Source organism: Neovison vison, chromosome 11, assembly GCF_020171115.1.
Source record: "Neovison vison isolate M4711 chromosome 11, ASM_NN_V1, whole genome shotgun sequence".
Taxonomy (NCBI): Eukaryota; Metazoa; Chordata; class Mammalia; order Carnivora; family Mustelidae; genus Neogale; species Neogale vison.
Genome location: NC_058101.1, coordinates 23,099,556 through 23,118,957, shown reverse-complemented (window position 1 = coordinate 23,118,957; position 19,402 = coordinate 23,099,556). Strand labels below are relative to the sequence as shown.

At 40.6% G+C, this 19,402-nt stretch overlaps 1 protein-coding gene across 1 annotated transcript; it reads left to right on the top strand.

Moving 5' to 3' along the window:
• Positions 1 to 1,307: 1,307 nt before the first annotated feature.
• Positions 1,308 to 17,790, top strand: ARL9 (ADP ribosylation factor like GTPase 9). The gene is made up of 4 exons (XM_044268230.1): positions 1,308 to 1,840; positions 5,246 to 5,408; positions 8,113 to 8,288; positions 17,364 to 17,790. Exons 1-4 carry the CDS (start codon positions 1,472 to 1,474, stop codon positions 17,541 to 17,543), a joined length of 888 nt encoding a protein of 295 aa, XP_044124165.1. The 5' UTR covers positions 1,308 to 1,471; the 3' UTR covers positions 17,544 to 17,790.
• The last annotated feature ends 1,612 nt before the right edge of the window (positions 17,791 to 19,402 follow it).

Sequence of the window (19,402 nt, the reverse complement as noted above, 5' to 3'; positions counted from 1 at the left end):
TATCTAGAATTCTTTCTTGCCCTTCCCAAAAAGCTTCAAAACTAATCTGTTGGAACTGAGAGAACCCACTTGTAACTTCAGTGACAACTTTGGATTCATATGTGTTACAATGTAACTTCGTGTTCATATCTGTTTATAAACAAACTGAGGAGTAAACATTTTTAAAGTTACTAAGCACAGCATCTTCAAGGCTGCTTGTAAACTGCTCACCTTAAAAACATATTACTCACTCAAACCTGGAAACAGCCTGTCATTCACTGTTGTTTACAAGCCTATCTGAACAGTAGATCCTGATGAAAGAAAGCCAGTTTATTGCGTTAAGATAATTTAGATTGTGAAGTATACTGAGAGCAGTTTAACAACAACAAAAAATCCGTATACTTTAAAACGTTTTTTTTTTTTTAAAGGTTTTATTTATTTGGCAGAGATCACAAGTAGGCAGAGAGGCAGACAGGGCGGGGGAAGCAGGCTCCCCGTCGAGCAGAGAGCCCGATTGCAAGGCTCGGTTGCAAGGCTCGGTCTCGGGACCTGGGATCATCACCTGAGCCGAAGGCTGAGGCTTTAACCCACTGAGCCACCCAGACACCCTTCAAACAATTTAAGAAATGTTAACACCACCTTTGAAAAGTCCCGTGGTTACTTAGTTTGCCACATACAGGAGCACTGGGGATGACCATTTTGTTTAGTTGTAGTTTTATTACCCATCATTATTAGTATCTATTTCCTGGCGGATTTACTAATTTAATCTCCAGGTAATTTTATTTAAGCGACGTGTAGCCGGAATTTAAAATAAAGGAACTGTGCTTGTTTCTCTTAAGCATCCTGGATATCGGCCTCTAGACCTTCCTTGTGGAATTAACACGGGTCGGAGGGCGGGAAGATAACCGACTTCACCTTCAGACTTGTGATAACTGGCCGGGAAACCTCTGGGACGCTCTGGGCGCTGGCTTCCAAAGCGTTCTTCCGATGGGAGACACGTGGGCCGCGCGGCCCTAGCATGATGTGGGGGAGGTGACACACCAGGAACTGGGCCGACTTGGAAGGCCTTTCTGAGACACTGCGCTCTGTACGAGGGAATGGGGGCATTGTGCGACCTCCTGAGTCGCCTGGGGCGATTTTCCTACCCTGAAGATAGGTCCCACGGACCTCTCCCAACTCTCAAAGCTGGGCCTCCCCACCTCCCTATGTTCAACGCTCCCTCTGGCTCTCCCCTCTATCCTCTCCCCCGCCCCGGGTTCGGCGAATCCGCCGCGCCGCAGACCCCCGCTAGCGGGCGTCAGATGCGCGGCGGCAGCCAGCGCGCCGGGGGTACTGGCCTCGGCCGCGCGGTGACCGCGGGTGTTGTCTACGCCGCGTGGACCTACGTCTCCACCTTGCGTCCGCCACGGGGGCCACACCTGCCGGGACCCAGGACCCAGGACCCAGGATCCAGCGCGCGGGCGCGCGGATTGAGGAAATTAGGGCGGTGGGGATGGAGAAGGGAAAGGTGATGGAGAAGGGGAAGGCGGTGGAGAAGGGGAAGGTGATAGAGAAGGGGAAGGTGATAGAGAAGGGGAAGGTGAATGATAAGGGGAAGGTGAATGATAAGGGGAAGGTGATGAAGAAGGGGAAGGAGCCAGAGAAAGAGAAAATTCGGGAAAAAGGAAAAGAAGAGAAAAAGACGGAGGTGGAGAAGGAGAAAATTAAGGGGAAAGAGAAAGGAAAGGAGAAGAGTAACTGTAAGGAGGAGGAGAAGAGGAAAGAGCGGGAGACCGAGAAAGAGAAGGAACAACTCAAGGGAAAAGAAGAGAAAGAGAAGAAGGACAACAGCGCCTTGACAAAGCCCCCGCTGGAGCCGCCGGTAAGGGACCGGGGCCTCGCCCGGCTCTCCAAGGCCATTGTGGACGGTCAGGCCCGAGCGCCGCCGGCTCTGTTACGTCCGAGGCCCCGACCCGCGCGGGAGGGAGTCGGGTCTGGGTTTGAGGGCATTTTACTCTGTGGATGGAGGGGGGTGTGCCAAGCTTCCCAAGCCGTCGCTGGCCCCTTCTCCCGGTCACCTGCCTTACCCTCAGCCCTAACCCTGCCCCTGCGTCCCCCCGCCCACCCCCCGCGGGTGGTGCCGCGGTGAGGAAGAGGAGGTCGCGGTTGCTCCGCGCCGGGCGGAAGCGGCCCTTCTCGCGCCGCATCTCCGGCCGGCGCTCGGCGGCACCGGCGCGCATCCCGCCTCCCGCACCGACACCAGCCCCGAGCCCTCGCGGCCCTCGGACTCGGTCCGGCTGCTCTCCGTGGTGCGGGGTTCCCGAATTCGTGCAGATGCGTCCGAGGGCTGGACCTTCTCCGTGGTTACTGCTTCCATTGTTTTCCCACCACCAGCGCCCACGGGGGTGGTCGCAAAGTTTTAACGGAGAGGTCCCAGAACCCAGGCACTGCAATCGCAAAAAGAAATGCTATGGGGGCGCCTGGGTGGCTCAGTGGGTTGAGGCCTCTGCCTTCGGCTCGGGTCATGGTGCCAGGGTTCTGGGATCGAGCCCCGCATCGGGCTCCCTGCTTAGCGCGGAGCCTGCTCCCCACCCCCACCCCTGCCTGCCGCTCTGCCCGCTTGTGATCTCTGTCAAATAAATAAAATCTTTAAAAAAGAAAGAAAGAAAGAAAGAAATACTATGACTACTTATATGAGGTACCTAGGGGAGTCAAAGTCGTAGAGGAGAACTGGTGGTTGCCTGAGGCTCTGAGGGGACGGAGAATGGCAATGACGACAGTCCCAGCATTCTGAATGTATTTTAATACTACCGAATCGTATCCTTAATAATGGGTAAGACGGTATGTTTTATATTATATTTTATTTATATTATATTTATGTGTATTTTACCACAGTGAAAAAATTGAGGGGGTGTAGGATAAAAAGAAAGAAAAAAACTGGCATTGTTTGGATCAGCTTAATAAGCTTCTTGCTCCTGGAGTTCCTGAGCTCACAGGTGCTTTCTGGTTCTAAACAATTTGAATTATTAACGGCGATTTGATCTCTGGTAAAACACAAACTATTATAGACTCATATATGGTTAAAATAATGACTATTGACAGGGAACAGTGGCGCTCAAAATCACAAATTATGTCAGAACTTTTGGTTTAACAATAATCCTAGCTTTCCTTAAGAGATGATCAACATGAGAAAGCATGTGTTTTGCTAAAAAAAAAAATAATAATAATAATAAAGTAAAATGTAAGCAGTGACTGCAGAATTTCTAGACAGGATAGAGTAGGACAGCCATGTGGTTGGAAGGAGAGTAGGGAACCGTTTTTACTCACATATTTCCTAGGATCTCAGATACCATTATTTTGGCACCAATGAGAAAGAAAAAAAAATGCTGCCAATCAAAATATGACATACCCAGATACTTGGGTGGCTTATTTGATTAAGAATCGAATTCTTGATGTCAGCTCAGGTCATGATCTCAGTGTCTTGAGATCAAGCCCACCGTGGGGCTCTGTGCTCAGCTAGGAGTCTTAAGATTCTCCCTTTTCCTTTGCCCCTTTGGAGATGTTAAAATGGAGGGAGGATTGCTTGTTGGAATTGATAAAGTATGTTGGGGTAGTCTTGAGTGGGCCGTTGGTGGAGACAATATGGGGGACACAGTTCACACCCTACAGCAATTTCTTGGGCCCAAATCTGCTTTAGAGCATGCAGTTTAAATCATCCTATGAGATATTCTCTATCCATGACATCCTTCTTCCTCACCACCACACTTCCAGAATGATACTCTCATGTTTAGATGCAGATGGGAGGGAATGGAGATGAAGATAGAAAATAACTATGGAAATACCATTTGCTTTAAGGGTGCCTGTGTGGCTCAGGGGGTTGAGGCCTCTGCCTTCAGCTCAGGTCATGGTCTCAGGGTCCTGAGATAGAGCCCCGCCAGGCGCTCTGCTCGGCGGGGAGCCTGCTTCCCCACCCCCCTTGCCTGCCTCTCTGTCTACTTGTGATTTTTCTCTGTCAAAATAAATAGATAAAATCTTTAAAAAAAAAAAAAAGAATTCCAAAACAAACATGTACTTTTTCTAATTCTTTTATTCACAAGACAGTTTTCATAAATTATGCTGTCTATACAAGACCCTACTAGACCAGATCTTCAAACATCTCACTTTCACATAGATCTTATTTTCAAAAGAAGAAAAAGTGGGATAGTGAAAAAAATTCACTTTTTACTAGAAAACCAGTCTAAATCTAACATCAACATTTAGTGTTCAAGTATAAATGTAAAAGATTATTGTTATTTCCAAACCAATGTCATTGCAGACAATTACTGGTGTTTTTGTGCATGAGAAACTTCTTCAGTAGGCAGTTTGGGAAATAGAATTGAATTCCTGTGGGCAATTTGTATTGTTAGTCATTTATTACTGTTCACATTAAATTTTGTACCCTAAAAGTCACTTTTCTGAGCACACTGAACTTTTCATACCAACCTGCCCTTCTTGTCTCAATGACTTGTTACAAAAATTTCTAAGTCTGGTATGTTGGTGGAATGCTTCTTTCTGAAGTTTATGTCAAGTTCAACAGGTTTTAACATCTGATTCTAAAATAAATGTTCATTTGTGATTGGAACCTGTTTAATAGTTTCTATAACCTTAGCCTTTTCATTTAATCATGATACTTCTATTAAAAAGTATAAGAGGGGAAACTTCCCCTAGTCTTTTATCTAGTTAGTGATCCAGTTGGGAAAAGAAAACAGATCAATACTATGAGACTTTGGGTGCTTACATGCTGAATGGCATAGTGAGTGCATGAACCACACATGTCCCAAGATCCCAAACAACAAACTGAATTCTGTTTCAATCCGCAGTGGACATGAACTCAAGCAGCAAAGTGAAGATCACATCCTGTGATCTATGGCACCGCCTATAAATCCTGTTATATATGCAGTCTATATTTAATAGATTGATCACCACCATTCTAGGTGGGGGTGTGATTAACACCACATAACTAATTGCTGATTATAAAATACAGACTGGTACGGTTTGTCCTAGTTCTATTAATTTTTTTTTTTTTTTAAGTAAACTCTATACCCAACATGGGGCTTGAAATCACGACCCCAAGACCAACAGAGCCAGCCAGGTGCTCCTAGACATATTAAATGTTTCATAAATTTTTGTTTTGGTTTACAATTCCACAGTTATTATTGGGTCCTACCAGAGGCAGGCACACTGCCAGGAGCCAGGGAAACAAGCCCCTGGTTGCATGAGTTTATTGATTGGTCTTTTGTTTTCACAGGAGAAAAATAAGCAGATCCTTGTGTTGGGCCTGGATGGAGCAGGAAAGACCAGCGTTCTGCACTCTCTAGCTTTAAACAGAGTCCAGCACAGCGTGGCACCCACCCAAGGTTTCAATGCAGTATGCATCAACACCGAGGATAGCCAGATGGAGTTTCTGGAGAGTAAGCCTGCTTTCTCATTAGTAACAGGATAGGCTTATCTTGTTATACCTTAAGCCAGACCTATTGTTAGCATCATTGTACCCTTATGAAAAGTCACACTGGGTCAGGTTTGCCTACAGTTTTAGAATGCATATGTAGTTTAATAGTTCAGTGTGGAGGAAATCGCTTCCTTTTCTTGTTTCCTCCTTTTTTCAGTGCTGGTATGAGAGGGAGTGGCAAGGAAGGCTATAGCACCCCCTCCTATAATATGCTCTCAATTCCCTCACTACCCCAAGAAACATTCAATCTAAGTAAATACAGCAAATACACATACTTCCTTCTCTGCAAAAGTCCCAAATCTCTTTTTGTAACCAGAGGGCAGCCCAGAAGTCTCTATGCTAAAGTAATTCTGGGGTCACCCCCTCTCGAAATCGTGTTGTTGCCCAAAGTTGCATTATATTCAGTTCTTTACATTCTCTCCTTGATGATTTATCCATCCTATTGGCCTTAAAAAATACCATCTCTGTGTTAATGACACCCAGATTGATCTATCCCAGATTTATCTATCCAACCCAAGCATATCCAAAGGTCACCTGACCTCTTCATCTGGATATCTAATTGTCCTCTCAAACCTATAATGGTAGAGACAAAGTGCTTGCTTTATCTCCATTACTGTTCCTTTCCCTATAATCTACTGGTCCGTAAATGGTTCCTTAGCTATCGTGTTACAAGCCAGAAAAAATAGGAGTCACCCTTGATGTCTCCTTTTGTACCCCCAACTCTAGTCCACAAATAAAACACTATGAGTTTTCTACCTCTAAACAAAGCTGGAATTCATCAGTTCATCAGTTACATCTTTTCCTACTGCACTTATGTCAGCTGGAACCTATACCGTCTCTCCCTTAGATTACTGTAATCACCTTTTAATTTTTCCTTTCAGTTACAGAAAGAAGGTATGGGCAGAGAAAGTGGTCAATGTGTAGGCAGATCTTTCAGCTAACAACATTATCTGGAATACAGGTTTTAATTTGTTCAGAAGCTATAGAAGAGATAATAATTTTAACCAAAAAGATAGCTAGGAAAATAGTCTCGAAATACAAAAAGTGAAAAGAAAGGAAGGAAGGAACAAAGGAATGAAAAAGAAAGGGAGAATCTAATTAGGGAAAGAAATGGACATATCTACCATTGGAGTGAGGGATTTTCAACATATTGTCAAATTGTTAAAATCAAAGAGGAAAAAAATCAGCAAGAATGCAGAGAATGTGAACACAACCAATAAGTTTCATCCAATGGACAATATAAGATTGTTCAATTAGACAATTTTAGCTACATCCCAAAGCTAAAGTACATGTTCCTCTCAAAGATTCATGTAACATTTATCAAAATTGACCACCTGGTGGACCATACAACAGGTGTTAATAAATTTTTCAGCGAAGGAGCATCATACAAACCATGTTCTTTGAATACATTGCAATTAAGTTAGAAGTTAATAACAAAAAGATGAAAATCCCAATATAGGTGAAATGTGATGGTATCACACACAGACACACAAAAATGAGGAACAACCCAAATGTTCATTCATGCTTAAACTAAATATGTTGAAACCATAATGAATTACGTAGAAGATTACACAACATTCTTTTAAAAAGTTAGTAACAAAATGCTTTATTTAGGGAATTAGCCTAGCTAATTCAAAGAAAGAACAGACAAATCAAGACCCTTTCCCAGAAGTAAATGTTTTTGTTTAGTTTCTAAAACAAGGGTCTTCAAACTTTTTCTGTAAAGGGCTAGGTAGTAAATAATTTAGGCTTTGGGGGCCACATGGTCTCTAGGCAGCCACTAAACTCTGTTGTACCGTGGAAGCAGCCACAGACAATACAGACAATACGTGGCAAGTCCACGTCTGTGTTCCGATAAACTTTTATTTGTAGACACTGAAATCCAAACATGATACTTTTACATGTCATGAAATGTTATTCTTTCTCTCCCCCCGCAGCATTTAAAGATGTAAAATCCATTCTTTGTTCCTGTGCTTCCAAAAATAGGCAGTGGGCCAGATTTAGACTGCGGGCCATAGTTTGCCAGCCACTGTTCTAGGAGAAAAATAAAAACTAAATCCATTGTGTATATATTATTATCATTGCCAGAAACTTTCTTCTGGGAAGAATCAGTGGAATGAAATAATCCAAAGGCATTTTCTTTCTTTAATGCCCACAGGATCCTATTAAATCTTAGTGCAGTGTTAAGAGGAGAAATTAGTTCTGGGATTTTGATAAAGGAAAAAGACTGTGCAAGTGAGTCTGGCCAGGGAATTCGTCTATTTAAAACTTATTTTGGAGAAAGGTGTGTTTTAACCTACCACCCTGAATTATTTTAGTGACGTACTCCCATTTTCTGAGCTCAACTGTTAGGCGGTGGCCCCTATGTCCGCTGTGTGTTACAGGGCAGGGGGCATCCACTGTATTCATGGTAGTATCTAGTCTTTATGCTGAGTCTTTATGTCCCAGAATGATTGAACCACTTATGGAGGGTAAATATTCCCACCAGCCATTTCCCTAGTAACATGCCTCTGGTCAGTCTCAGAATTGGATACACTCTGACACAGTGGCATTTTATCAGAACACCTGTCCAGTGTTTGGAAATTATCTAAGAGTGTCTTTCCTGCCTTCTCAGCAGCTGCTTCTGCTATGTTTTTGGCATATTTTTTCTCTGCTGTTCTCTGTAGTTGGTGGCAGTGAACCTTTCCGTTCCTATTGGGAAATGTACCTATCCAGAGGATTGTTGCTGATCTTTGTGGTGGATTCAGCTGATCACAACAGATTACCTGAAGCCAAGAAACACCTTCATCAATTAATTGAAACAAACCCAATCCTTCCTCTGGTTGTGTTTGCAAACAAACAGGTAAAAATCTGGGCAACTCTAAGTTTCACTTAATAGTTTTATTATTACTTAAAGAAATAGAAATGTCTACTTTTAATAGCTAGATATTTAACAATATGCTATATATGCAGTTTAGTTTAGACTTATAAGATCTATTGGATTATAAACTCCTTGAAAATAAAAACCATTATTCATCTTTGTGTCCCTTATACTGGACAAGCATAGTAGAAATGCAACAAATATGCATTGAATTTAATTCAGTAAACATTTACTGGTGGTTGAATTGATTTCAACAAAATATTTGAGCATCTACAATACATAAAGGAATAGTTTGCTTTAGATCAATTAGCCTGACCTGAATTTATTACACACACATAAAAAATATTAAACCAACAACCCTGGAGAAACTGGAACCCTGTACAGTGTCATTGGGAATGTAAAATGGTGCAGCCACTTTAGAAAACAGTATGGCAGTTCCTTAAAAAAAAAATTAAAAATAGAATTTGCATATCCAGCAATTCCACGTCTGGGTGTATACTCAAAAGAATTGAAAGCAGGAACATGAACAGATACTCATCCATCCATATTCACAACAGAATTATTCACAATAGTCAAAAGGTAGAAGCAACCCAAGTGTCCCTCCGTGGGTGAATGGATAAATACAACATGATACATGCAGACAATTCAGTCTTAGAAAAGGAAATTCTGACACATGCTGTGATATGGATAAACCTTGAGGACCTTATGCTAAGAGAAATAACCCAGCAAGAAAACAACAAATATCATATGATCCCACTTTCATGAGGTACCTGGAGTAGTCAAGTTCATAGGGACAGAAAATAAATGAGAGGTTACAAGGGAATGGGAGGAGAGGAGAAGGAGGAGTCATTGTTTAACGGGTACAGGGTTTATACTAGTGATGGGCTCCTTGGGTTTGGGGAGGGAGAAATGGGAGTTACCGCTTTGTGGGTACAGAGTTGCAGTTTTGCAAGATGAAGAGACTTCTGGAGGTGGACCGTTGCACGGGAGTGTGAATGTACTGAACTGTGCTCTCATGCATGGTTAAGATGATAAATTTTGTTATGTGTATTTTACCACAATAAAAAAAGTTAAAAATGCTAAACATCTACAGCATTGTAATAGTAAAGCCCCTCTTTCTTCTTTTTTTAATTTATGTTTTATTTTCAGCATAACAGTATTCATTATTTTTGTAAAGCCCCTCTTTCAATTGCTTTAAGATAGCCAGTCATTAGGGAACTTAATTGTCCTGCTACTTCTGAGGGTGAATGTCTTTTTTTTTTTTTTTTCAAATATTTTATTTATTTATTTGAGAGAGAGACAGGGAGAGAGAGCATGAGTGAGGAGAAGGGCAGAGAGAGAAGCAGAGTCCCCGTGGAGCTGGGAGCCCGATGCGGGACTCGATCCCGGGACTCCGAGATCATGACCTGAGCCGAAGGCAGTCGTCCAACCAACTGAGCCACCCAGGCTTAATGGCAGTAAACTAAGTAATTACAAACGACCACCTAAAGGAATCTATGTTCCAGTCCAGCACAGAAGCTAGTCCTGCAGATTTTATTTAAAAGAGGAGCTGGAGCTTTTGTTTTGTTTTAAATGGGAGCATCTTACATACCATAAACTACAAAGGCCATGGTACATGCAAGTGAGCTCTATAGTATTCCATTGCATGAATATACCACTTTTACTATTTTCGTTCTGGGTGTTTGGGTTATTTCTAATGGTTTATTGTTATAAACAGTGCTACAATGAATCTTCATGTATGTGTCTCCTTGTAGATATGTATCAACATTTCTCTAGTGCATACATCTAAAAGAGAAATTGCTGGGTTTTCAGATTTGTACATAATCAGCTTTACTAGATCTTACCAAGCTGCTTTCCAAAGATATTGCACAAATTTACTCTCCAGAGAGCAGAATATGACAGATTTTAGCAGCTCCACATCCATTTCAGTACTTGGTATTGTCAACCTTTTTCATTTTTGCCAGTCTGATGGAGCTGAAATTTTATCCTATTATTCTAATTTGCATTTCCCTAATTACTGGTTCAGCTTCAACATCTTTTCAGATGTGCATTGGTTATTAGTTTCAAATTCATTTCATTCTTTGAAACTCATTTCCACATCTGTGGATTGTCTTTTATTTATTTATTTTTAGAGACAGAGAGCAAGTGAGAGAGAGGGGAGGGGCAGGAGGAGAGGCAGAAAAAGAATCTCAAGCAAGCTCCATGCCCGGTGCAGAACCCAACATGGGGCTTGATCCCACAACCCCAAGATCATGACCTGAGTGGACGTGAAGAGTTGGTCCCTCTACTGACTGAGCTACCCAGGCGCCCCTGTGAATTTTCTTTTAATATCTCTTCCCAAATTTCTATTAGGTTGTTTATCTTTTCTTATTTGAGTTGTAGAAATCTTTCCTATCTTTCAGAAAAATAATCCTTTATTACTTGTAGGCGTTCTGTGTGTCTTCCTCAGCAACTTGTTGACTATATTTTACTTTGCTTACAGTTATCTTCTTTATACATAGCTTTCCATTTGTTTTTTTAAATGACATTTTTAAAAATGTATTTTCATTCCAGAGAACATACAGCAATAGATATTACTTTCAGGTGTATGATGCGGTAATTCAGTAGTTTCAAATATTACTCAGTGTGCATCAAGGTAGGTATAATCTTAATTATCTTCACCTATTTCACCCAGCCCCCCACTCACCTCCTGTCTGGAAACTGTTCTCTATAGTTAAGAGTATGTTTTTGGGGAGTGTCTCTTTTTCTTTCCTTTGTTTCTCTTGTATCTTCAATTTCACATGGAGCAAATCATATGGTATTTTTCTTTCTCTCACTGGCTTATTTCACTTAGCATTGTACTCTGTAGATCCATCCATGTTGTTGCAAATGGCAAGATCTCCTTCTTTTTTATGGCTGAGTAATAGTCCTCTGTGTGTGTGTGTGTGTTACATCTTGTTTAGCCATCTATTGATGGATACTTGGATTGCTTCCATACTTTGACAGTTGTAAATTATGCTTCAGTATACATAGGGGTGCATATATCCCTTTGAATTAGTGTTTCCTTATTCTTTGGGTATTCCAGTAGTGTGATTACTGGATTATAGGGTAGTTCTATTTTTTTATTTAAAGTAAACTCTATACCCAGTGTGGGGCTCAAACTCATACTTTGAGCTCAAGGGTCATTTGCTCTACTGACTGAGCCAGCCAGGCATCCCAGGATAGTTCTATTTTTACTTCTTTTTTTTTTAAAAGGTTTTAAAATTACTTATTTGACAAGATCACAAGTAGGCAGAGAGAAGGAGGAAGCAGGCTCCCTGCTGAGCAAAGAGCCTGATGCGGGGCTCAATCCCAGGACCCTGGGATCATGACCCGAGCCAAAGGCAGAGGTTTTAACCCACTGAGCCACCCAGGCACCCCTATTTTTACTCTTTTGAGGAACTCCATACTGTTTTCCACAATGGCTGCACCAGTTTACATTCCCACCAACAGTGCATGAGGCTTCTTTTTTTCCCCATTCTTGCCAATACTTGTTATTTCTTGTGGTTTTGATTTTAGCCATTCTGAAAGGTGTGAGGTGATAACTCATTGTGGTTTTGATTTGCATTTCTCTGATGATGAGTGAATGTGTTGAGAGCATCTTTTCATGTGTCTGTTGGCCATTTGTATGTCTTTTTTAGAAAACATCCGTTGATGTCTTCTGTCCATTTTTAATTGGATTATTCGTTTTTTTTGTGTTTTAAGTTGTGTAAGTTCTTTATATATTTTGGATACTAATTCTTTACGGGATATGTCATTTGTGAATATCTTCTATCATTCAGTAGGTTATCTTTTAATTTTGTTGTGTTTTGTTTTTGCTGTGGAGAAGCTTTTTATTTTTGTGTAGTTCCAATAGTTTATTTTTGCTTTTGTTTGCCTTACCTTGGCAGATGTATCTAGAAAGATGTTGCTATGGCCAGTTTCAGAGTAATTGCTGCCTCTGCTATCTTCTAGGATTTATATGGTTTCAGGTCTCACATTTAGGTCCTTAATCCATTTTTAGTTGGCTTTTGTGTATTGTATAAGAAAATGGTCCAGTTTCATTCTTTTGCATGTTGCTCTCTAGTTTTCCCAACACTATTTGTTTTTCCCATTGCATATTCTTGCCTCCTTTATCCTAGATTAATTGATCATGTAATTTTGAGTTTATTTCTGGGCTTTGTACTCTGTTCTGCTAATCTGTGTCCGTTTTTGTGCCAGTACCATACTGTTTTGATTACTACAGCTTTGTAGTATAACTTCAAGTCTAGAATTGTGCTACCTCCAGTTTTGTTTATCTTTTTCAAGATTGCTTTGGCTTTTGGGGGGTCTTGTGGTTCAATAAAAATTCTATAATTGTTCTAGTTCTGTGGAAAATGCTGTTGGTATTTGGTAGCTATCGCATTAAATCTGTATACCGCTTTGGGTTGTATAGATATTTTAACAATATTTGTTCTTCTAATCCATGAGCATGTGATGTCTTTCCATTTCTTTGTATTGTCTTCAGTTTCTTTCAACAAAGTTTTATACTTTTCAGAATACAGGTCTTTTGCCTCCTTGGTTAGGTTTATTCTTGGGTATTTTATTATTTTTGGTGCAGTTATAAATGAGATATTTTCCCCCTTAATTTCTCTTTCTGCTCCTTCATTATTAATGTATAGAAATGCAAGGATTTCTGTACATTGATTTTGTATCTTGCAACTTTGCTGAATTCATTTATCAGTTGTAATAGTTTTTTGGTGGAGTCTTCAGGGTTTTCTATAGTGTCATGACATCTGCAAATACTGAAAGTTTGACTTCTTGCTTACTGATTTGGATGCCTTTATTTCTTTTTCTTGGCTGATTGCTGTGGCTAGGACTTCCAGTACTATGTTGAATAAAAGTGGTGAGAGTGGGCATCCTTGTGTTGTTCCTTACCTTAGGGAAGAACTCTTAACTTTTCCCCATTAAGTATGATGTTCGCTGTGGGTTTTTCATATATGGCCTTTATTATGCTGAAGTATGTTCTCTCTAAACTTACTTTGTGGAGGGTTTTTATCATGAAAGGATTAATTACCTTGTCAAATATTTTTCTGCAACTGTTGAAATGATCATATGGTTTTTATCCTTTCTTTTATCGATGTGATGTATCATGTTGCTTGATTTGCAATTATTGAACCACTCTAGCATCCCTGGAATAAATCCCACTTGATCATGATGAATATTTTTTTATGTATTGTTGGATTTGGTTTGCTAATATTTTGTTGAGAATTTTTGCATCTATGTTCATCAGAAGTATTGGCTTGTAGTGCTCTTTTTTGTGGTGTCTTTCTCTGGTTTTGGTATCAGTGTAATGCTGGTCTCACAGAATGAATCTGGAAGATTTCCTTCCTCTTTTTTTGAAATATTTTGAGAAGAATAGGTATTAACTCTTCTTTAAATATTTGGTAGAATTCATTTGTATAGCCATGTGGTGTGGACTTATGTTTGTTGGGAATTTTTTGATTACTGATTCAACTTTGTTGCTGGTAATTGGGCTGTTCAAATTTTATTTCTTCCTAATTCAGTTTTGTCAGGTTATATGTTTCTAGGAATTTATTTATTAATTTTTTTAGTATCCATGTCATTTACTTCTGCTCCAATCTTTATTATTTCCTTCCTTCTGCTAGTTTGTGGTTTTGTTTGTTCTTCTTTTTTAGCACCTGAATGTGTATGGGTAGGTTGTTTATCTGAGATTTTTCTTGCTTTTTGAGGTAGGCCTGTATTGCTATAAACTTCCCTCTTAGAACTGCCTTTGCTATGTCCCAAAGACTTTGTACCTTGTATTTCCATTTTCGTCTTTTTTCAGGTAATTTTTGATTTCTTGGTTGACCCACTCATTGTTTAGGAGCATGTTATTCAGCCTCCATCTATTTGTGCTCTTTCCAGATTTTTCTTGTGATTGATAACTAGTGTCATAACATTGTGATCAGAAAAGAATGCATGGTGAGTGAGTGAAAGAGAGAGAGAAAGAGTGCATGCAATGAGTTGGGGGGAGGGGCAGAGGGAGAAACAGACTCCTGCTGAGCGGGGAGCCAGGCGTGGGGCTGGCTCCCTGGGACTCCAGGATCATGACCTGAGCCAAAGGCTGATGCTTAACTGACTGAGCCATACAGGCACCTTTTCCTCCTCCTCCTCCTCCTCCACCTCCTTCTCCTCCTTCTTCTAAAGTAAACTCGACATCCAATGTGGGGCTCCAACTTATGACCCTGTGATGAAGAACTCCATGCTCTACTGACTGACCTACCCAGGCACCCTATCCATAATGTGCTTTTATGACTACAAGGAACCCTCTTTTTAATCCAGCATTTTCCTCATATTTTCTTCCTCTCCAATTCCATCATTAATTTATTACCTTGAGACATTGCACACAGGTTTATTGGATCTATTAACACTGTTCAAATGTCACTACAGGCTCTAAGAATAAGTAAATTCTTTTTTTTTTTTTTTAAGATTTTATTTATTTATTTGTCAGAGAGAGAGGGATAGAGAGCGAGCACAGGCAGACAGAGAGGCAGGCAGAGGCAGAGGGAGAAGCAGGCTCCCTGCCGAGCAAGGAGCCCGATGTGGGACTCGATCCCAGGACTCTGGGATCATGACCCGAGCCGAAGACAGCTGCTCAACCCACTGAGCCACCCAGGCGTCCCAGAATAAGTAAATTCTGATTTCAGACAGGCAATATATTGGGATGACCAATATCTAGAAATGTAATCAATTGCAACCAGATGCCACCCGAAACATTTTTCTAGATATGTCTCCTGAGGCAAGGGAAATAAAAGCAAAAATAAACTGTTGGGACTACATTAAAATAAAAAGCTTCTGCACACCAAAGGAATCCATCAACAAAACAAAAAGACAAGGGGCACCTGGGTGGCTCAGTGGGTTAAGTAATTAAGTGGCTGCCTTTGGCTCAGGCCGTGATCCTCGGTCCAGTTTTGGAATGGAGCCCCACGTTGGCTTCCTGCTCAGTGGGGAGCCTACTTCTCCTTCTCCTCTGCTGCTACCCCTTGCTCGTGGTCTATCTCTCTCTCTCAAATAAACAAATAAAATCTTTTTAAAAAGGCAAATACTGGGACACCTGGGTGGTTCAGTCAGTTAAAAGCGGCTACCTTCAGCTCAGGTCATAATCCTGGGGTCCTGGGATTGAGTCCCACATCAGGCTCCTTGCTCAGTGGGGAGCCTGCTTCTCCCTCTCCCTCTGCCCCTGCTCATGTGCACTGTCTCTCACTCTCTCCCTCCCTCTCTCTCTGTCAAATAAATAAATAAAATCTTTAAAAAAATAAAATAAAATAAATAATAAAGAAGGCAAATACTGACTGGGAATAAATATTTGCAAATGATGTATCTGATAAGGACTTAATATGCAAAATATGTAGAGAACTTACCCAACTCAACATTCAAAAAGCAAATAATCCATTAAAAAATATGTAGGAGATACAATGAACAGACATTTCTCCAAAGAAGATATACAGATGTCCAACAGACACATGAGAAAGATGCCCAACACCATTAATCATCAGAAAAATGTAAATTGAAACCACAATGAGATATCACTTCATACCTGTCGGAATGGCTAGAATCAAAAAGACAAGAAATAGCAAGTGTTGGTAAGGATGTGAAAAAAGGACTTCTGTCCATTGTTGACAAGAAAGTAAATTGGTACAGGCACTGTGGAAAACAGGATTGTGGGTCCTCACAAAATTAAAAACAGAAATACCATTATGATCCAATAATTCCACTACTGAGTATTTACCCCCCAAAAAACTTAAATACCATTTTGAAAAGGTATATGCATCTCTGTGTTTATTGGAGCATCATTTACAGTAGGTAAGATAAGGAAGTAACTCAAGTGTCCATCAACGGGTAAATGGATAAAGAAGATGTAGCATATATACACATACTGGAGCATTACTCACCATAAAAAAGAATGAGATCTTGCCATTTGTGAGAACAGGGGTGGACCTAGAGATTATTATGCTAAATGAAATGAGAAAAATACCATATGCTTTCACTTATATGTGGAATCTAGACAACAAAAGAACAAACAAACAAGAAGGAGAAATAGACCAATAAGTACAGAGAACAAATTGGTGGGTGCCGGGGGGAAAGCGGTAGGGGGATGGGCAAAAAGGAGTGAAAGTGGGGAGCACCTGGGTGGCTCAGTGGATTGGGCCTCTGCCCTTGTCTCCAGTCATGATCTCAGGGTCCTGGGGTTGGGCTTTCTGCTCAGCAGGGAGCCTGGTTCTCCCTCTCTCTCTGCCTGTCTCTCTACCTACTTGTGATCTCTCTGTCAAACAAATAAAATCTTTAAAAAAAAAAAGGAGTGAAAGAGAATGGGAGGTACAGGCTTCCAGTTATGGAATAAATAGGTCACTGAGATGAAAGGTACAGCATATATAATGGCATATGCTGAATATAGTCAGTGGTATCGTAATAGCATTGTATGGTGAGGGATGGTAACTACAATTACGGTGAACATAGAATAACATACAGAGTTGTCAAATTATTATGTTGTACACCGAAAACTAATGTAACTGTCAACTATACTTCAATAAAAAATTGATTCTATTAAATATGATTTGGATAAATAAAAAAGAAATGGAAAAAATAGGAGCAGATTGACTACAGTGTTTGGAAAATTGATTAAGGTATGAGAATGGTTTAACTTCATTCCAGAAATTCTTTCTTGATGATAGCTCATAACTGCTGATATAATTCTGCTGCCCTTTATTTTTCTCTCTCTCATTTTTTTGGTAAGTATATTGGTATACCCAATAGGGGGCTCACACTCAAAACCCCAAGATCAGAAGTTGCATGCTCTACCAACTAAGCCAGATAGATGCCCCACTGCTGGTATAATTCTGATTAAAATATTTATATTCAGACAACCACTGGGATCATAATAATGGGGTAACAATATCCTTCACATTAAAATGAAGGTGAGATCATTGAGAGCAATAAATGAGAATAATAAATGTATCTATCCAAAAGGATTGCAAAATAACCAGCTCTTTCCTATGCTTTTTCTATTCTGGGTTGAAGGATCTCGAAGCAGCCTATCGTATTACAGATATCCATGAAGCTTTGGCATTGTCTGAGGTGGGAAATGACAGGAAGATGTTCTTGTTTGGAACCCAAGTGACTGAGAACGGCTCAGAAATACCCTCCGTTATGCAAGATGCCAAAGACTTGATTGCACACCTGGCTGCAGATATGCAGTGACCACGCCCAGACCCACTGTGCAGCTGTCAATCTAAATCTCACTGGGGACTGTTGAGTGACAGGTTTGAAGCCGAAGGTTTCCTCTGTCAAATAAAAAAATAAGCCATTTCCTATTTTCTTAATGCATGACATATATACAAAGATAATGTTAATTGATTATGAGCCTCTCTGTGTTTGGGTGGCTCAGTGGGTTGGGCCGCTGCCTTCGGCTCGGGTCGTGATCTCAGGGTCCTGGGATCGAGTCCCGCGTCGGGCTCTCTGCTCCGCGGGGAGCCTGCTTCCTCCTCTCTCTCTCTGCCTGCCTCTCTGCGTACTTGTGATCTCTCTCTGTCAGATAGGTAAATAAGATCTTTAAAAAAAAAATAGATTTTAAACTTTAAAAATATCAGTAAAATAATATATTTGGGGGGATTTGGATTTTCAGCAACAAAATTAAAGTGAACATTAGCATTCAAACCATTTGTAGTTTTTCGATGGCATGAGATTTATAGTAAAATATTTTAATAAACTACCTACCTCTTTTCAAGTAAAAATCCAGGTGTCTTTCCTTAAGTAGATTCAGTTAATACTGTAAGGAAAGAAATATCAGGATAAGGCAATGAGAAAAGTAAGCACTATCAGATATACATAGAAATAGAAATTAATAGCATTTAGAAAGATTTAGAAAAGGCTTCTCTTTCAAGAGCCTGATATATACTAGAACAGGAGGGAACACTGAGGATTTGATTTTTAAATATTTGAAGTTTGCTTTTATACCTAGATAAGCTTTCTTCACTAGAAATATTTTATAACTCTGTTCATCTACAAACATGATATAAATCCAATTTTTAAATTTAGTGTCTTGTCTTGATTTTAAAAAATAAACAAACAAACAAAGGGCACCTGGGTGGCTCAGGCGTTTAAGCATCTGTCTTTGGCTCTGGTCTTGATCCCAGTGTCCTGGGGTGGAGTCCCACCTGAGGCTTTCTGCTCAGCGGGGAGCCTGCTTCCCCCTCTCCCACTTGCCCTGCTTGTGTTCCCTCTCTCATTGTGTCTCTGTCAAATAAATAAATAAATAAATATCTTTAAAAAACAAACAAACAAAAGGACTTCAGTTTCTAGTCGGTATGTAAGAAGCTCGGAAGCTGCCCCTCCATTCAAACAAGTAAAAAGCTAAATAGACTAAAAATCAACAGCTCTTCTAAGATCCATAAGAGAGATGGGGACACAAGGCAAACTCCTGCCCCTGAGACTGAAGAAACCAATACGAGAATACGGAGAGTAACACTTTACTGGAGCAAAGCTTCATGAGTGGAAACCAACTGTGGGAACCAGTGCCAGGGTGGGAAAACCAGAACTGTGATTGACGAATTGCTGGAGGTTCAGATGGATGAACGAGTAAAAACTCCAGGGCATCCAGGCATAGTGGGGTCCCTGCAATTTTGTAAGTCTCAGCTCCAGGAGCTAGATGAGGTTCCCACAGCAAATATCAGAGAAAAATCCCCTGGTGCTTCCAGAAGAGGGAAGAAGGAACCATTTAGAAATATTCCAAAGCACTCTTTATTAACAAGGCCTGTCTTCACTGAAAACTAGTTAACCAGAACCTAACTTCCTGAGGTATTATCAAACCCTAACCTGGGGAAGAGAAATACCCAACTCCAGCCCATTCTAAGCATTTTTTCCCACATAAGCAAAGAAGACGACAAAGGCAGATATGTGAAGTTCACAGTCCAGAGGCACAGGCTTACTAGAAGACTAAGACCAATCACAGGACTGCAGAACACTTCTCCCTCCCACACCTCACCACCACATTACTGAAGGTCTGTTTTTAGCAGTTTCTTTTACTTAGTACATCATTCTTGGCTAGCAAAGAAAAATTA